Raw genomic sequence first — 17,737 nt, 5'->3', positions numbered from 1 at the left:
TCAGCCCTCCCTCTAAGTACAGTCCAGAGAGGGAGGCTCAGTGTCATCTAAGGTGACAGCAAAGCCACATTCAACATGCCTCCCCCTGGCCCCCCCATATCCGTGCCCACCAGGCCATACAGAACAAGCCACCGCCAAGCCTCTGGAAGCGCCTTGTGGGTCCCCTTGCTGCTTCTTCCTAGAAAGGCTTTGAACCCTCCACTTCTTCCTGCCTCTAGGAACCTGGGTGCCTGGATTGCTGCAGTTACCACTCCGGACTGTTTTTTTTGAGACCCCTGTCACGGGTAGCTCAGGCTGTTCTTGAACTCCATACACAGCTGAGAATGATCCCTTTGCCCACCTCCCAAGTGCTGGGATTACAGGCCGGGCCATAGTGCCACCTGCATGCTGGGCAGAGCACTCTACTAACTGAGCCACATCCTTGGCCCTGTTCTCGGCTTGTCTTTAACAATCTCTCAGGACTATATCATAGTCACCCTTCAGGCTTTAGCAGCTAAACAGTGTCCTGTGTAGATATTGAATACATACTCCTCAAATGGCTGTGTAGACAGGCAGACCTTCTCATACAAAATCATAGAATCCCTTATGCCTTTCCAAGCCTTGGCTTTGTTTTCTGTGAAAACATAGTAACTCCCTTCAGAGCTAGAGACAACGTGAATAACACGGACAGAAACTGCCTGGCATATTACGTGGCCTCTACTAGACGCCCAATAAAATGCTTTAAAACCACCTAGACCGGGGGCTCGGGGTGTGCTCAGTTAGTAGAATGCTTACCTAGCATGCATGAAACCCTGGGTTTAGTTCCCAGCACTGTATAAACTGCATGTGGTGGTGAACCCTGTAATCCCAACACTCAGAGGATAGAGGCAGAAAAATCAGAAGTTCAAAGGCTATATAGTAAGTTCAAGGCCAGCCTGGGCTACATTGGACCTGTCTGAAACAAGCAAACAAAAACCACACAGAAAGAGAACAGCAAATTCATAGTAAAACTTGGTCTAAACATCATTAGGGCGGGGAGCCCTTTATCTTGCTGGTTCTACTATACAGCTCATATGCTGTAAAAGTATTTCTTCTGAGGCCACCGTGTCTCCACAAACGTTCTGCTGATGGGTGCCAGTCCTCAAAACTACATAACAAGGTCATGTAAAGTAAGAGGACCCCTATCAAGTGATCAGGAGTCCTGACCTGCACCTGGGAGAAAGCTTCTTGGCCCTTGGCTTTCTTGACCCCAGTGACCCCATGGTCCCTCTACACTTACTACCAGGAGTCCTACAGCTGGCCTGGCCTGGAAGAGAGAATGCCAGACTCTAGGATATCCTTTCTGGTTTTCCTCCCCTGAACCCCACTTTCCATCTCCTTGACTTCTCCATAGAGTCCCTTATTCCCCCCACCCCCGCCCCCCTTGGAGGCCCAGGCCTATCTGGCAGCCACATGTGTTCTGCATCTGGAATTCCAAGTCTGGTTGCGATACCTCAGAGACACTGGAGTGAACAGGAGGTGGGTGAAAGGATTCCATATACCAACCAGAGAGAAGACTCAGGTCTAAAGCTTCTAGATTCTCTATGGAAGGAGTGCAGAGAGGGTGACCGTGTTATGTGTGCGCCAAACCCCGGGGAAGAGTGACCGGGCCTTACAAAGAGGAGCAGGAGACTGGTCTGGCCCCAGATCACTTCCTAATTGAATAACTTCAGGAAGTCACTCAGGTTTCCAATCTGTAAAATGGGCTCACAATAAATCCTTTCTATTACTTTCTCTTTTTCGACGGGAGTAAGTTGAGTCACTATGTAGTCCAGGCTGGCATTGAACTCACAGCAATCCTCCTGCCTCGGTCTCTCAAGCACTGGGGTTACAGATAGGCACCACAATGCCTAGCTTCCTGTGTTTCTTTGAGTGCTGACATTACAGGATGCTCTGATCATGAGATTTCCTAGCTTGAAGGAGATACGGTCAGGAAAATAATCCATATAAATATGTGGTTAACGAGGCCATGAAAATACTCCAATGCTCACCTGAAGGTCTAGGTAAATTCCCTGCAAAAGTCACTATCAAAAGAAGCTTCACATCTTAAATCCCAGCACTCAAGAAGCAGAGGCAGGTGGATCGTTGTGAGTTCCAGGCCAACCTGGTCTACAGAGGCAGTTCCAGGACAGCCAGGGCTACAACCCTGTCTCAAAACAAACAACCAAAAGTTTCTAGTGTTGGCCTCTAGGATGGGCCTGAGTCTCAAGGTTGAGAAAGGAATGGCAGGAGGGCTTTCCAGGTGAGGGAAAGGCTGTTATGTTCCCAGAGCTCTCGGGGTTCCCCAAGCCCCAAACTCTAACTTGAGGGGAAGGGGGAGCCCTACTCCTTCATATGGTAAAAGCTCAGCTTCCTACCACTGCCCTCAGATGGAAATCTCATTCCTCTGAACTCACAGACTAGGCAGATGATGCATTGTCCTAACCCAGCCTCTGCCCTTTACTCTGGTCCATGCTGACTTTGCTGGGAAGACTGATGTCTGACCTTCTTCTCCTCCACTGCTAATAGACCATATCTATAGGGGCTAGAGAGATGGCTCAGTGGTTAAAAGCACTGGCTACTCTTCCAGAGGACCTGGGTTCAGTTCCCAGCACCCACACGGTGACTCACAACAATCAGTAGGTCCAATTCCAAGGGATCTGACACCGTCATCTGGCTTCCACAGGCACTGGGCACACACGTGGTGCACAGACATATTTGCAGGCCAAACACCATACACGTAATAAAACTGAAAACAAAGAAAAAAACCCACTGATCTGTGCTCACACCCTTCTGATTCCATTTCCTTGATATCTCTAGAATTCCGCCACTCAGGCCATGCTAGCCACTATTCCACTGCCACCACAGCCACCACAGCCACCACAGCCACCACAGCCAGCTCTCTGTCTCCTGTATCACCACCTCCTTCTTCCCCAGGAGCACTTCCTGCCTAGCCCTGAACCATCCATTCTCCACACTGGCTGCAGTGAGTTGATGCAAAGCTGGTCTGAAAACCTGCCCACAGCGGGGCAGGAGGGTCACGGCTCAGAAGCCTTGGTGGAACTCACTCACTCCTTAGCCTCCTCTCTTAATAACACACTAGTGGCCTACCCCTCCCCCACCTGCCCAACTCCCACCCCGTACTCTAACCGCCAGCCAGATTTAGCTTGATGCAATGATGTGAACTAAGTCGCCTCCCATTATTGGCACCCCCTGCTTCATCTGGAAGACTCCTCCCTCTGCAGGGCTGGCTCTTCCTCTCTCCATCATTCTCTTCAGAACCTTTCCTGGTCTTCCCAGTATGGCTCGGGAGCCTCTCTTCTGCAATACCCTTTCCAGTCCTGGCCTCCGACCCCGACCCTAAGACTGACAGCCTGGGGCTAGGATCTTATTTGCAACATTCTGGGCATCAGGCACACGTTGAAGAGTGTGCTATAAAGAGTGCTCAACAAATACTGTGAAAGAATGGATGACCTCCACTCTGTAGGGGTGTCTGCAGACTGCAGAGGTTTACACACTCAAAGGAGGTTAAGCCAGGGCAAGAATAGTAGTTGCTGTAGCCATTCAGGTGGCAGCCAGGAAGAATCCCAATACACGCTCCTCTCTGTCTGTGCACTGGGGAGAGGCCAGTCTCCCGACTCTCTCCGGTGCCCCGGCCCGAGGCCTCAGAAGTATTTAAAAAAGCTGGAGTGCGGTTGCCAGCCAGGATCCCGCGTTGCGGGAGCTTTGGGAAGAACAGGAGGAGGAGGGGGAGGCGCAACTATTCCTTAATCCTTTGGGCTCCACGAAGACAGACACCTCTCTGACATTTCCCCGCGCCGCATTCACCTGACAACTCCCGGGGCCCCAGCTTCTGCGGCCCAGCCCCACGCACCGAGCGGCCACCGGCTTGCAGCGGGGTCTACAGTCTCGGAGGGAAAGGGGCGTGTCTTGCCGGGCGAGCTAGGGTCCGAGCGGTTTCCAGCACTCTCCCACCCGCTGTTTTCCTGGAGATGGGCCTGGGGTTGGCCCGGCGGAGGCTCTTTCCCCCCCACCCTCCCCACTCCCGCCGCCCTCCCTGCCTCCCTCCCACGTGGCCTGGCCCAGTCTCTCTGGAAAGCCGCAGCAGCTGGAGAAAAATCCCCCTCCCCACCCCCACTGCCAAGTCCCTCCCCGACTCGCCCCGGACACATCCTCAACTCCCCCCTCGGCAGGGAAGGCAAGAAGTAATCGAACAAAGCGGGCAGCCCATCCCCCTCGCGGCCCTACCACCTAACCTCCCTTGGGCCGCCCCGCAAACGCACACCCCACTCAGAGTCCAAGGGCCCGGGGGTGTCAGAAGCAGCTCTGGCACACACACTTGGACACTTCGTTCCCCCCTCCCAGCCCTCTCTCCGGTGTGTACACAATTGTGACCCTTACCCCTGACCCTAGCCCACACTAGGACCGGGGGGACTGGAGGGGGCCTTGCTGACCTCGTCCACGCTTCCCCGGTCCGCCCTTTGGGGTGGGGCAGGAGTGACACGCGTCCCATCCAGAGACCGAGTGTTGGGTCCGTTCACTAAAGCAACTGGTTTCTTGCCCTTCCCCCAACCCCCTCCGAACCCCGGGTTTGGGTCCACAACACCCCCACATTCCCCTACCGCCCCAGCGGGCCCCAGGGGCCACACCCACTGGGCAAAGTTGAGTGTGGTTTTTCTCACCGCCGCCCCCACCACGATCAAGGACACTCCCCAAAAGCCAAGGCCAAATATTAGCTCAGCCCCATCCAGTTACACACGCACCCGACACAAATGGAGGTGTAAGAGCACACTCCCGCCGCGCCTGCTCTCTCAGGCACACTCGCGACCGCGAGACGCGTGCGAGCAGGGCAGAAGAAGCATGCCCCGCTTAGAGCTACCGGCGCCGCAGCCACCCGCGCGCTGGCGATGCCACCCGGCGCCTTAGGCACGCGCTGTGGACACATTCTCCCGCAGGACACCCCCCCCCCCCACCCCGACACACAAACCTGCACACCTCGCACGCACAAGGTCCACGCGCAGGGGGACACGCACGGACACAGCAAGGACACACACACCCCCTGCGGGCAAGTCCCCGCAGCCCCCCCGGCTGCAAACATCGCGCGCGCCGGGGACGCCCACTCGCGACTGCGGCCACCCGGGCCCTTACCGCGCGCGGACAGCAGGCAGAAGGTCAGCGCCAGGAGCCCGCGGCCCGTGTCCGCCCGCGCCATAGGGCCGGGCTCGGGCCGCCGCCGCCGCCGCGTCCGGGCGCCTGGGCCGCCGCCGGGGGAGGGCGCGCCGGGCGTCAGTGGCTCCGGGAGGCGCGGCGCCGCGGGCGGGGGCGCGGCCTCCGGGGCCCGGGCCCGAGCGGGGGCCGGCGCGGGGGCCGGGGCCGCGGCCAGCTCGCCCGCCCCTCCATCGCCATCTTGGGCGAGCGGCCCACGCGGGGGCGCCCCGCCAGTGTGGCCACCCTACCCCACAAGGGGACCCCCCGCGCCTGGGCACCACCGGGCTGCTCCTGCGCCCCACTCTGCACGCGGCGCCTTCCGCTCTCCTTCCTGATCGCCTCCCGCTTCTTTCTGTTCATCTTTTCACCTGAGTCTCTGGATCTTGTCCTTGTCATGACCCTACCTCGGGGTCTCCTCCATCTCTGTTCCAGGCTCAGTGGAGGCCAATTCATTGAGCCCTGTGTTTATCCACCTCACGTCTTGACCTGAATCCTGCTTGGCTTCTCCACAGGCTGTACCAACAGACCCACTGAGGACACCACAGTCCCTTGTCCCCTCTACAGCTCTGTCATCCCAAGCTGAGGGATTCTCCTGGCTTCCTTCCTTCCTCCTCAGTTGCCAACCCGGTCTGTACCGTGTTCGCTCGCCTCTGTGAGGGACAATGAAGACTTGCTTGCTCCCATTTTACACACCTGCACACTGGGAATACTGGGACTTGGGAGGGGTCCTTTCTAAGGACAGGAGGCTTAGAACAGCAGGTGCATGGCCTGCCCATAGTGTTGGGTCCGCCGTACCTTTTTTATTCCGATTGTGTGGTTCTCATTTTCAGGACTGCCTCTTCTCCATGCTTCTCTAACTGACCTAATCAGGTCAGTTGCCTCAGTGTCTAAAACTGGGAAATCAATTGCCAGGCTGGGGCTGGGGAGAGTATGGTGCACAAAATGGCTATTTGAAGTGCCACATTTGAGACTGGAGAGATGGTTAGCGTGCTTATTGCATTTACAGGGGACCTAGGTCTGGGTTCCAGCACCCATTCAGGCAGCTCCCATCAGTCTGTAACTCTTGCTCCTACAAGCAGGCACACAGTTACATACAACTTAAAATAATAAAAAGAGTCCTAAAAAAAAACAAGACCAAAAACCTATGTGTCGTAGTGGCTCACGCCTTTAATCCCAGCACTCCAGAGGTGGAGGCAGGCGTATTTCTTTGTAGGCCAGCTTGGTCTACAAAGTGAGTTCTAGGACAGCCAGGACTGTTATACAGAGAAACCCTGTCTTGAAAAAAACAAAACAACAAACAAACAAACAAAACCCCCACCACATTTGAGGCTGAAGAGATGATGACTCAGTGGTTAAAGCGCTTACTGGGCTCACAGAGGACCTGGGTTCTGGTCCCAGCACTCACACAGCAACTCACATCCATCTGTAACTCCAGTTCCAATGGATCTGATGCCCTCTTCTGGTCTCTGTGGCAGCTGCCACACACATGGTACATTTAAATTCATGCAAATACACACACATACAAATAAATTTTTTTTAAAAGGAAAATACAGTCTTCCATTTCTTTTTTGTTTTGTTTTGTTTTGTTTTTTCGAGACAGGGTTTCTCTGTGTTGTTTTGGTGCCTTTCCTGGAACTCACTTGGTAGCCCAGGCTGGCCTCGAACTCACAGAGATCCGCCTGGCTCTGCCTCCCGAGTGCTGGGATTAAAGGCATGCGCCACCACGGCCCGGCTCCATTCCTTATATTTGTTGGTGTTCCTGTGACTTAGAACTATTTAGTCTCTGGCTCACATGTTGTCAGTTAGCCCTTACTATGACTGTACTTTTGGGGAGTACTTTTGGATTGTACTTTTAGGGAGAGGTTAAGACTGTACCCTCAAACCCATTATGTAGTCAAAGATGACCTTGAACCAATGATCCTCTTGCCTCCACCTCTAGAATGCTGGGATAGCAGGTATGCTCCACCATGCACAGTTGATGAGTGCTGGAAACCCAGGGCTTCCCAAATGTTAAGCAAATGCTCAGTCAACTGCTCTGTCTGTACTTTACAGACCGAATGGAAGCTGGCCTTGTCCCATTTCCTGTTCAACCTCATTTTATTCCCCGAGTCATCATTAGCATTTGACTTGGTGGATGCCCCTTCCTTGAAACTGAGTGATCTCTTGGTCCTCAAGGCTTTGATAGGCTCTCATCTTCACACTAGGGATGCTGAGTAGTTGCCTCCAGCCTGAACCATCCCCCTAGATGTGCATGTCCAGCTATCTGTTCAGTAGTTCACATCCAGGCTTCGCTGTCTCCGTTCCTAGCACCAACATCCTTCCTGTAGCTCAGGTCTAATTATATGTGGGTGTGTGATTTGTGTGGCGGTCAGGCATGATGGCCACAGCACAACCTGGAGGTCAGAGGACAGCTTTGTGGGATTCCCCTTCATCTTTTACATGGGTTCTAGGAACTGACCTCAGGTTGCCAGACTTGCACACCAGGCACCTTCACCTGCCGAGCCGCCTCCATGGCCTTGCAGCTCAGCAAGTCTAAATCATATCTCACATCACCTTTGATCCTTCTCCACCTGGTTTCCCACCCTACTTGCTCACCCTCCTCACCTCTCCCCTGGATTGTTGATGTGAGCTCCTCACCACCTCGATGTCGACCCTTCTTTTCAGTGCTGTGGTCCATACAGCAGCCAGTGAGCTCCTGTCAAGACAAGATCATGTCACAGCCCTGCTCAAATCTCACCAGTGGCTTCCATCTCGTAGAGAAAGAACAAAGTCCTGTCTCCGACTCCCCTTTGAAACTATTTTGTTTACTTACCCCCTCCCCAGTGACACTAAATTCCACCTCAAGACCTTTGCCCAGGACTGGGGACATAACACATACACAAGGCCCTAAATTCAGTCCTCATCATTGAGAAGAAGAAGGGGAGGAGGAGGAGGAAGTAGTGAGGAGGAGACGGAGGGAGAGGAGAGGAGGAGGAGGGGGGAGATGATGACAAACTTTTGTCTAGCCAACACAAGTTGAGGTGTACTTTTCCATACTACATATTGTCAAGAAGTCTTCCAGGAGCCGGTGTTGGGGGTTATTCGATCACACTGTGAACCTCGGGTTTGCATTTGCATTGATTAAATAAAATTAACCTTGAGTCAGGAGGCTGCATTAGCAACTTGTTGACAGAATGTAATCATAGACCATTAGAGGGCATCCGGGAGAGATAGACACAGGAAGTAGTAGGGAGGGATTTGGAGGGGCACAGCTTTTTCTGGTTTAGCAGAGTGGAAGCATGGGTCTTTCAGAGAACCAGCAAGGAGAGAAGGTCAGCTACTTGCACCCCAGTCTCTCTGAGCTAGCAGGTTTTCACCCCAACCTTTGAATCTTGAGTCTTAGTTAGAAATAGAACAATAGAGATTTAGTTAAAGCTACCGTTAGCAGCAGTGACAAAGCCAGCGCATGTAGGAACAGAATTCCCGCCAGACTGCAGCCTGAGTGGCCAGGCTGCTGCTAGGGAAGTAGGCTGGTAACTATGGAGTTACAGTTGCTGGCCGATAGCACAGGCACTATACTGAAGTTAAAACAACAAACGGGAGGTGTAGCTCCATTATTGGAGAGCTTGCCTAGCATGCATGAAAACCTGGGTTCAGTCCCTAGTAGTGCATGTTCAAACATACCTGTAATCCCAGCACTCGAGAAGCAGAGGCAAAAAGATCTGTGCAGCTTTGGAGCCTGTCCTGGAACTTGCTCTGTAGACCAAGGTGGCCTCGAACTCACAGAGATCTGCCTGCCTCTGCCTCTCAAGTGCTGGGATTAAAGGTGTGCTTGGGCTAGTGAGCACACTTATAGTGCTCTGTGGTGTCAGTTTAGATTGGAAATCGGGAGTTGGCACACCCTGCCAGACTTGGTGAAACAGGGAGGGTTTACTAGAAAAATCTAGGTAAGTAGAACCCAGCAAGTGTGAACTGGGCAGTGCATCCAGAGCAGGCAATGAGGCCAACAGAGAGGCTGGGCCTGGACGGGAGGGAGGCCCTGTATCTTCCCAAAACAGTTGAAGAATTAGCTGTGGAATGAAAGTGTAAACCAACCATCACAGTGTAAAGAGGTAAATTCCAAAAGCCACCGAAAAGGTTGTTAACTTTTCTCTATTCCAATCTCAGCATTGGGGGTGCAGCTCAGGCAAGGAGTGTGTGTTTAGAACATGCAGACCACAGCATCCAAAAGTAAAGAGGGAAAATACAAATGCATTCGTCCACAGACTCAACCTTCCTAATGCGCTTTATACAGTTCCTCATGTTGTGGTGTCCCCAACCATAAAATTATTTTGTTTCTACTTCATAACTGTAATTTTGCTACTGTTATGAATTGTAGTGTACATATCTGTGTTTCACTGGTGAATGATGCCACCATGCATCATTTTATCTATTCATCTCCATTTTATCTTTTTATTCTTTTAAATACTGAAAAAAATTCTCTGGTTACTACAATTCATTTTCTTTAACAGTCTAGGAAGCTTGCAGCCATTGGCTGTTCCTGTGGAATTTCACCTGCGACTGGAAATTCAGGAGCGCTGGGGGAGCTGTCTGTGTGGTGACCTCGTAGATAAAGTCCTTGTGTATTTTAGATGCTAGAGTGAGGGGATCGCTCTAAAATTAGCCTCTTTGCTTTGGTTTCAGCCAACTGACTGGGCCCCTCAGCATAGCCTTTATGGCTCCTGATGTTAGTGCCTGTTTTCTTTTCCAGCAAATTTATGGCCATCAGCAGTTGACACAGCTCAGGGCCTTCACTGCAACACGGGTCTCCTCTTCTCCATCCATTACATTCTTAGAAACTTCTACTTGGATCCCACAGGAACTTGAATGACTTACTGGGGTGGGATGCTGGCAGCCTGTTAGCTACCTGCATCTGTAGGCAGCAGGTAGTGTTCTCTCCCAGTTTTAGTCTTTAATCAATAAAACAAAACATTCTCTTCTTTTCAAATGGTCTCACAGAAAGCTTCCAAGTATGTGAGGAATGTTCTAGAGGCCAGTGAAGCTCACTACTGTGGAAAGAGGGAGTAAAGGCACAGAGAAGTTAACTCATTTGCTTATGGTCGGTCGCACAGTAGGTGCTGGATCAGAGGCACAGAAGGGCACCTCTCAAGATCAAAGCTCACCTTCCTCAGGGCTCACTCCTGCTCTGCCTTTTAGGGGCTCACCTAGCATCAGGCTACCTCTCTTTGCACTGGCACTTTTTTTCCCCCAAGATATGATTTCTCTGTTTAATCCTGGCTGTCCTGGATCTTGCTTTGTAGACCAGGCTGGCCTCGAACTCAGAGATCCACTTGCCTCTGCCTCCCGAGTGCTGGCATAAAGGTGTGCACCACCACCGCCTGGCCACACTGGCACTTTTTGTTTACACATCTGTCCCCACTTCTAGACTGAGAGCCCTTTGAGAGGAAAAGAAAATCGGATTCTTTTGACAATGTCCAGATCCTTGGATCCATCGGCATGAGTCAATGGGATCAGGATTAGCATTCCAGTTTTGCATTGTGATCTTGGGAAAGGCCTACAACCTCTCTGGGCTTCAGTTTCATTCTCTGGAAAAAAACAAAGACTGGGAGTTTGTGTCTAACCAACATCCTTATCGTACAGCGAAGATCCAGTTGAACACGGGGCAATGGCTCCGTGGAGAGAGTGCTTGCCACGAAAGCATGAGAAGCGGAGCCAGAGCCCGCAGGATGGGAAGCCGACTATCCATGCCGCTGGCCAGCCAGCTAACCTGGCAAGCGCTTTGGTGAACAGTAAGAGACTGTCTCAAACGAGGGAGACAGTGTGGCTGACCCCTGAGTTTGTCCTCTGACCTTCACAGGTCCGCCATGGCACCTTCTGGGAACTCAACACACACACGTCAGCAGTTTGTATCACCTGCGTCACCTGCTCGCTTGGTAAAATGTGCCATTCCTACCGAAGGCCTTACAGTTAGAGAAGCTTGGTTCAGAGCAATGCGCCCTACTGGAAGATCAGCTTGTGGGTCAGGAAGGTGAGGAGGAGCTGGGGCCGAGCAGAGGCCTGTCACCAAGATGGAAGCTTCTGGAACGCCGTCTTGCTCATGGCCCAGAACCCGCCACTCTCTCAAGATCCCAGAGGCTGAGTCACAGTCTTTCCCCCACCCAGCATCTGTCATCCCAGAGGCTGTGCCTTGCATCCAGCTCCTGGATAGCAGAAGGTCACACTGGCAGCTGTGAAGGGGTGGGGTCAGACCAAAGGCACACAGCCAACTTCAGCCTCGCAAATCACCGCCAAGCACCACCTCCTGCACTCCAGTTTGGCCTCACAGCCGCTCAGAGAGTAAGTCTGGAAAACCCATGTTAAGTCCGGAACGCCCCAGTGAGGCAAGAAGAGGGGTCGCTCAGAATCACAGCTGCTGGGCGTGAGCCGAGCACTGCCAGATTCCAAGTTGTCTTCTGTTTCCCATGCTCCCGCTCCCCCCCCCCCCACCCCCCCGCAAGAAAACTCATCTCCAAGACCTATCCAAAGCCTGCTTTTTGTACTAAGCAGGAACTCAAGCTCAGAAGGAACTCAAATTTCAAGCAAATATTACACTTCCGTGATTTTAAGATATACCTTCCTCACAAGGTCCTTTCAACGCTGGGGATTGAATCTTGGGCTTTGTACGTCAGGCAAGCTCTCTATCACTGAGGCACATCCATAAACTATGTTCACAGGTTTAAAAAAAAAAAAAAAAAACCAGCCGGGCAGTGGTGGCACATGCCTTTAATCCCAGCACTCGGGGGCAGAGCCAGGTGGATCTTTGTGAGTTTGAGGCCAGTCTACAGTGACAGAGATACAGGACAGACACCAAAACTACACAGAGAAACCTTGTTTCGAAAAACAAAACAAAACAAAACAAAAACAATTAAGGACCTGTGATATGGTTTGTTGGGTAAAGGGCCTTCTTCCCAAGCCAGGGGACCTGAGTTTGATCCCATTATGCACATGGTAGAAGGAGAAAACTTATTCCTGCAAGTTGTCCTCTGACCCCCACATGCACGCCATGGCATGTGTGTGCAGATACACACGCTCAAAAAACAAATCAATCAATCAATAAATGTAAAAAAGAATAGTTAAAATAAATTGGGCATGGTGATGCATGAGATGGCTTAGCAGTTCAGAGACCTGTTGCTCTTCCGGAGAACCTGGGTTCAATTCCCAGCACCCACATAGTGATTTACAACCACCTCTAACTCGGATCCCAGGAGATCCAGTGCTGCCTTCTGACCTCCAAGGGCACGATGAGTACAAATGATGCTGTTGTGGAATATTAGTTCAAGAAATGTTACGTTCTTTCATGCTGTAGAATATTTGTTTTATGATGCAAAGATGTGTTGCATTTGTTTAACTCTGTAAAGCTGTGTTACTTTGCCTGTTTAAAACACCTGATGGTCTAATAAAGAGGTGAACGGCCAACAGTGAGGCAGGAGAGAGAAATAGGTGGGGCTGCCAGGCAGAGAGAATAGACAGGAAGAGAAGAGAGCAGAGGAGGAATGAGAAAAGGAGGAGAGAGGAAGCCAGGGGCAGCCGCCCAGCCACCCAGTCAGCTACGGAGTAGGAAGTAAAGAAAGGTATATAGAATAGAGAAAGGAAAATCCCAGAGGCAAAAGGTAGATGGGATAATTTAAGAAAAGCTGGTTAGAAATAAGCCAAGCTAAGGTGGGGCATTTATAAGAAAGAATAAGTCTCTGTGCATTTATTTGGGAGCTGGGTGGAGGGCTCTTAAAGAGCAAAGAGTAAAAAAATCCCAATTACACGATGCACAGATATACATACAGGCAAATCACTCATACACATAAAATAAAAAATAAATAAATAAATACATCTAAAAAATCGCCATTCTGGGCCGGGCGGTGGTGGTGCACGCCTTTGATCCCAGCACTCGGGAGGCAGAGCCAGGCGGATCTCTGCGAGTTCGAGGCCAGCCTGGTCTCCAAAGTGAGTTCCAGGAAGGAATAGGCGCAAAGCTACACAGAAAAACCCTGTCTTGAAAAACCAAAATAAAATAAAATAAATAAAAAATAAAAAAAGCCATTCTGAAACAATACTAAAATTCATATTGAGACACAAAGGACCCTGAAGAGCCAAAGCAGTCCTGAACAAAAGGACATAACTGGAGGCGTGGGAGCAGCTGACTCTAAATCAGCACACGCCATGGCCATAGTTGTTATTTTCTTTATAATATTTTAATTTATTCTTTGAGAATTGGATCCAAGTCTACATTTTTAAAAATTTAAATTTATTTATTTATGCTATGTGTTTTGTGTATATGTGTGCCTGGTGTCCTTGGAGTCCAGAAGAGGACATTGGATCTCCTGGAACTGGAGTTACAGACAGCTGTGAGCTGCCTTGAGAGTGCTTGGAATTGAACCCAGGTCCTCTGGAAGAGCAGCTGGTGCTCTCCAGCCCTAAGCCATCTCTCCAGCCCTATACAATGCGTTTTGATCATACCCACCCACTACTCTCCGACTCAACTCCTCTCAACACATCCCCCTCCCAACTTCATGCCTTTTTTTTTTTTAATAACTCACTGGTCCAATTATTGTTGACCATATGAGGATGGGTATGGAGTCATCCAACGGAGACTGGGCAATCTACTGTTGGCCACACCCCCAAAGAAAACTGACTCTCCCTTACTCAGCAGCCATCGACTGCCAATGTCTCTTCAGCTGGGGTGGGGCCTCCCCAGTCAGTCCATGCTGGATTTAAGATTTTTTTTTATGTGTATGAGTATTTTGCTTGTATGGAAGTCTGTGTACCATTGCATGCTTTGTGTCTGTGAGGGTCAGAAAAAGGTGTCAGGTCCCCAGGAACTGGAGTTAGTTATTAGCCATCATGAGGGTGCTGGGGATCAAACCTGTGTTTTCTGGAAGAGCAACAGTGCTCATAACCCCTGAGCCATCTCTCCAGACGACAAGCTGAAATTTTCTCCACCACCCCTTCCTTTTTGTTTTGTTTTGTTTTCTTTGAGACAGGTTTCTTTGTGTAGCCTTGGCTGTCCTAAAACTAACTAGCTCTGTAGACCAGACTGGTCTTGAACTCACAGAGCTCCTCCTGCTCTGTCTTCCAAGGTTGGGATCCAAGGTGTGTGCCACCACCTCCCGGCTCAGGCTAGAGTTTTAACTGGCTTGATCTAGTGCATATAAAGACAGCTGTGTGACTTCCTGAGTGCATCTGTATGCCGCGTCCAGAGCAGAGCACTACACAGCATCCTCTCCATCCTCCGGCTCTTACATTCTTCTGCCCCTCTTCCAAAATGGTCCCTGAGCCCTGCGGAAAGGGGGTTTGGGATGGATGTTACATTTAGGGTCAAGTCTCTACACTTGGACCAGTTATGAGTCTTTGCTCTAACTACTACCCACTGCAAAAAGAAGTTTCTCTGGCCAGTGCTGAGAGCAGTGTAAATCAATCTCTCTCTCTCTCTCTCTCTCTCTCTCTCTCTCTCTCTCTCTCTCTCTGTAAACATGACAGTTTAGTAAAATCAATAGTAGGTTTCTTCCTAGGGTTTAGGGACATATGTTTTAGAACATGGTTTTGCTGTGTATTTCAGACTGGTCTTGAACTCACTATCCTCCTGCATCAGCTTTCCAAGTGCTGAGATTACAGGTGCACATCACCATGCTTGGCTGATATTCCCACACTCTGTGTGTGTGCATGTGTGTGTGTGTGTGTGTGCGTGCGCACGTGCATGACATGTGTGTAGGCACTTGTGCCACAGGGGACATGTGGAGGTCAGAGAACAGCTCTTTGGGGTCAGTTCTCCTCTTACATCTTCACGTGAGCTCAGTTGAACTCAGGTTGCCCGGCTTGCTCAGCAGGCAGCTTCATCACCTGAGCCATCCTGAAGGCCTTCCACCTTATATTTTGAGACAGGGTCCCTTAGTAAACTGCCTGGCTTCTTATGTGGGTGGTGGGGATTTGAACTCAGGTCTTCATGATCACACAGCAGGTACTTTACCCATCAAGCCATCTCTTCAGCTCAGTTTTTGGCTTTTTCTTCTTCTTCTCTTTTTTTTCTTTTGGTTTTCTTTTGGTTTTTCGAGACAGGGTTTCTCTGTGCAGCTTTGCGCCTTTCCTGGAACTTGCTTTGGAGACCAGGCTGGCCTTGAACTCACAGAGATCCGCCTGCCTCTGCCTCCCGAGTGCTGGGATTAAAGGCGTGTGCCACCACTGCCCTGCAGGCTTTTTCATTTACCATGTTTTCCCCAGTCATCCATGAACGAAAGCCCAGCTGCTCAGGATGGAGGAGGTCTGGAGACCCGGAGCCCTCATTCTCTGTGGTCCAGCCAGATGCCTTCACCTTGGCATTGGATCTGCTGATATGGCTTGGTAGAACACTGGGAGGCAGAGGCAGGTGGAGTTCAAGGCCAGCATGGTCTACAAAGCAAGTTCCAGGACAGCCAGCACTACAGAGAGAAAACTTGTCTTGAAAAACAAACACACAAACAAAAACAAAAAAAGAAAAAAAGATTTATTTAATTTTATGTTTTATGTGTATGATTTTTGCCTGCATGCATTTCTGTGCAGTATGTACATGCCTAGTGTTTGTGGAGGCCAGAAGAGTGTGTTGGATCCCCTGGAACCCAGTTAGAGACAATTGTGAGCTGCCATGTGGGTGCTGGGACTTTAACCCAGATCCTCTGGAAGAGCAGCCAGTGTTCTTAACCACTGACCCACATCACCAGCCCCACAGATACACTTTCATGCCTCTCCTTCTCTCTCCCCTTCCCCCCTCCTGGCATGGTTAAGGTGAAATCACTTCCCAGCACGTCTCAACTCCTCCGTGAAGCAGTAGATTGGCCTCTTTTGAAGAATGTGCGAACATCTTCAACCGGTCCACCTCAGAGGCTCTTTACTCTGGCTATACTTTAAGATCACTTGGGGAATTTATAGAAATTAAACGATGGCAGGACCCTCCTCTTTGTTTTGATGTAATCGATCCCAGGAAGAACTCAGACATTCATGTTTTTAAAAGCTCCCCAGGCAACTGTAACAGCAAGCAGGCTGAGGAAAGTACTCCTCTTGGCTTAAAGCCTCAGTGGAACATAATGAGAAAGGATCCCAGTGCTCTGTTCTGTTCTGTTGATCTCAGTGTCTGTTCTCCTACTAACCCCGTGCTATTCTGGTTACTACAGCTATGCTCTGTTGAGATCAGATACTATAATGCCTCCAGCTTTGTTCTTTTTTTTCAGCTACTTTGTGTGTGTGTGTGTGTGTGTGTGTGTGTGTGTGTGTGTGCGCGCATGAGGAGGCCAGAGGTCAACCTCGGGTTGTGTTGCATGCACATATGGGATGTGGGTGTGCATACCTATGTGTATTCACACAGAGGCCAGAGTAAAACTTGGGGTGTCTTTCTCTACCATTCTTTGTCTCATTGATTGCAGAATCTCATTGTTTCAGCTAGGCTGGCCAGCCAGAGAGCTCTCAGGATCTGTCTGTTTCTACCTTTAATTCTGGGATTACAAGTGTGCATTGCCATGCCCAGCTTTTTACGTGGGTCCTAGAGATTTGAACTCAGGTCCTCATGCTCTACAAGTGCTCTTAGCTACTAAGTCATCTCGGTGGTTTTAGAGATAAGATCTTTTGTTGGCCTGGAGCTCACCAAGTAGGCTATGCTGGCTTCCATTGAGCCCCAGAAACCCACCTGGTTCTGCCTCCCTGGTGCTGGGGTTACAAGTGTTGTACCACTATGCCGGATTGCTCACATGGGTTCTGGGGAGTTTATGCAGGTCCTCATGCTTGCATAGCAAGGTCTATTGGATTGTATCAATTACTTTTCAGCAGCTTTTTGTTGTTTTTGCGGCAGGGTTTCTCTACATAGCCCTGGTTGTCTTGGAGCTCACTTATAGACCAGGCTGGCCTTGAACTCACAGAGATCCACCTGCCTCTGCCTCCTGAGTGCTGGGATCAAAGGCATGCGCCACCACCATCCAGATCAGCAGCTTTTGAGATGACTGTGTATATTTTTTTCTAGTGCTAGAGACTGAACCTCTTACCACTGAGCTGTATTTCATAAGGAACTGATTTTTTTAATTCTTCATCCTGTTAGACGATTTGCATACATTGATTCATCCTTGCAACCCTTGGATAAATTTAGCTTGATCGTAGTAAAGGATCTTTTTGTGTGCTATAGGGCTCAAGTTGCTGAATTTTACTGCTTTTGTACATACTTTGTATCTGTCTTCCTTAGGATATCGGTCCAGAGTTTTCTTTTCCCTTGTTAATACAGATCCCAGAAATAAATGCAAGGATCTGCAGCCAGCTGGTGACAGAGACATAAAGAACAACAACAAAGAAAGGAGAGCATTTTCAATAAATAAAGAAAATCATATGTATCAAATAGTCAGTACAAAAACCAACTGAAAATGATCAAAGTTCTAAATGTAAGACCTAAAACTGTGAAACTACAAAATAAAACACAGGAACCATTGTTCAAGGCTTTGATACAGAGCTGGGCATAGTGGTACATGCATGCCTGTAATCCTAGCACTTGGGAGACTGAGACAGGAGGACT

The 17,737-nt window shown here is 50.1% G+C and overlaps 1 protein-coding gene across 1 annotated transcript in view; it reads right to left on the bottom strand.

Annotated features, from left to right (window-relative positions):
• Igdcc4 (immunoglobulin superfamily DCC subclass member 4) overlaps positions 1–7,717 on the bottom strand; it is a 38,154-nt gene extending 30,437 nt beyond the window's left edge. The window contains exons 1-2 of the mRNA XM_059269047.1: positions 7,664–7,717; positions 5,146–5,449 (exon numbers count right to left, since the gene is read on the bottom strand). Of these exons, the coding sequence (XP_059125030.1) occupies positions 5,146–5,449; positions 7,664–7,717 (358 nt within the window). The remainder of the gene's footprint in view (positions 1–5,145; positions 5,450–7,663) is intronic.
• Positions 7,718–17,737: the final 10,020 nt, after the last annotated feature.

Source organism: Peromyscus eremicus, chromosome 7 (genome assembly GCF_949786415.1).
Source record: "Peromyscus eremicus chromosome 7, PerEre_H2_v1, whole genome shotgun sequence".
In the NCBI taxonomy this organism is placed as follows: domain Eukaryota; kingdom Metazoa; phylum Chordata; class Mammalia; order Rodentia; family Cricetidae; genus Peromyscus; species Peromyscus eremicus.
This window is presented reverse-complemented; position numbering and strand designations above follow the sequence as displayed.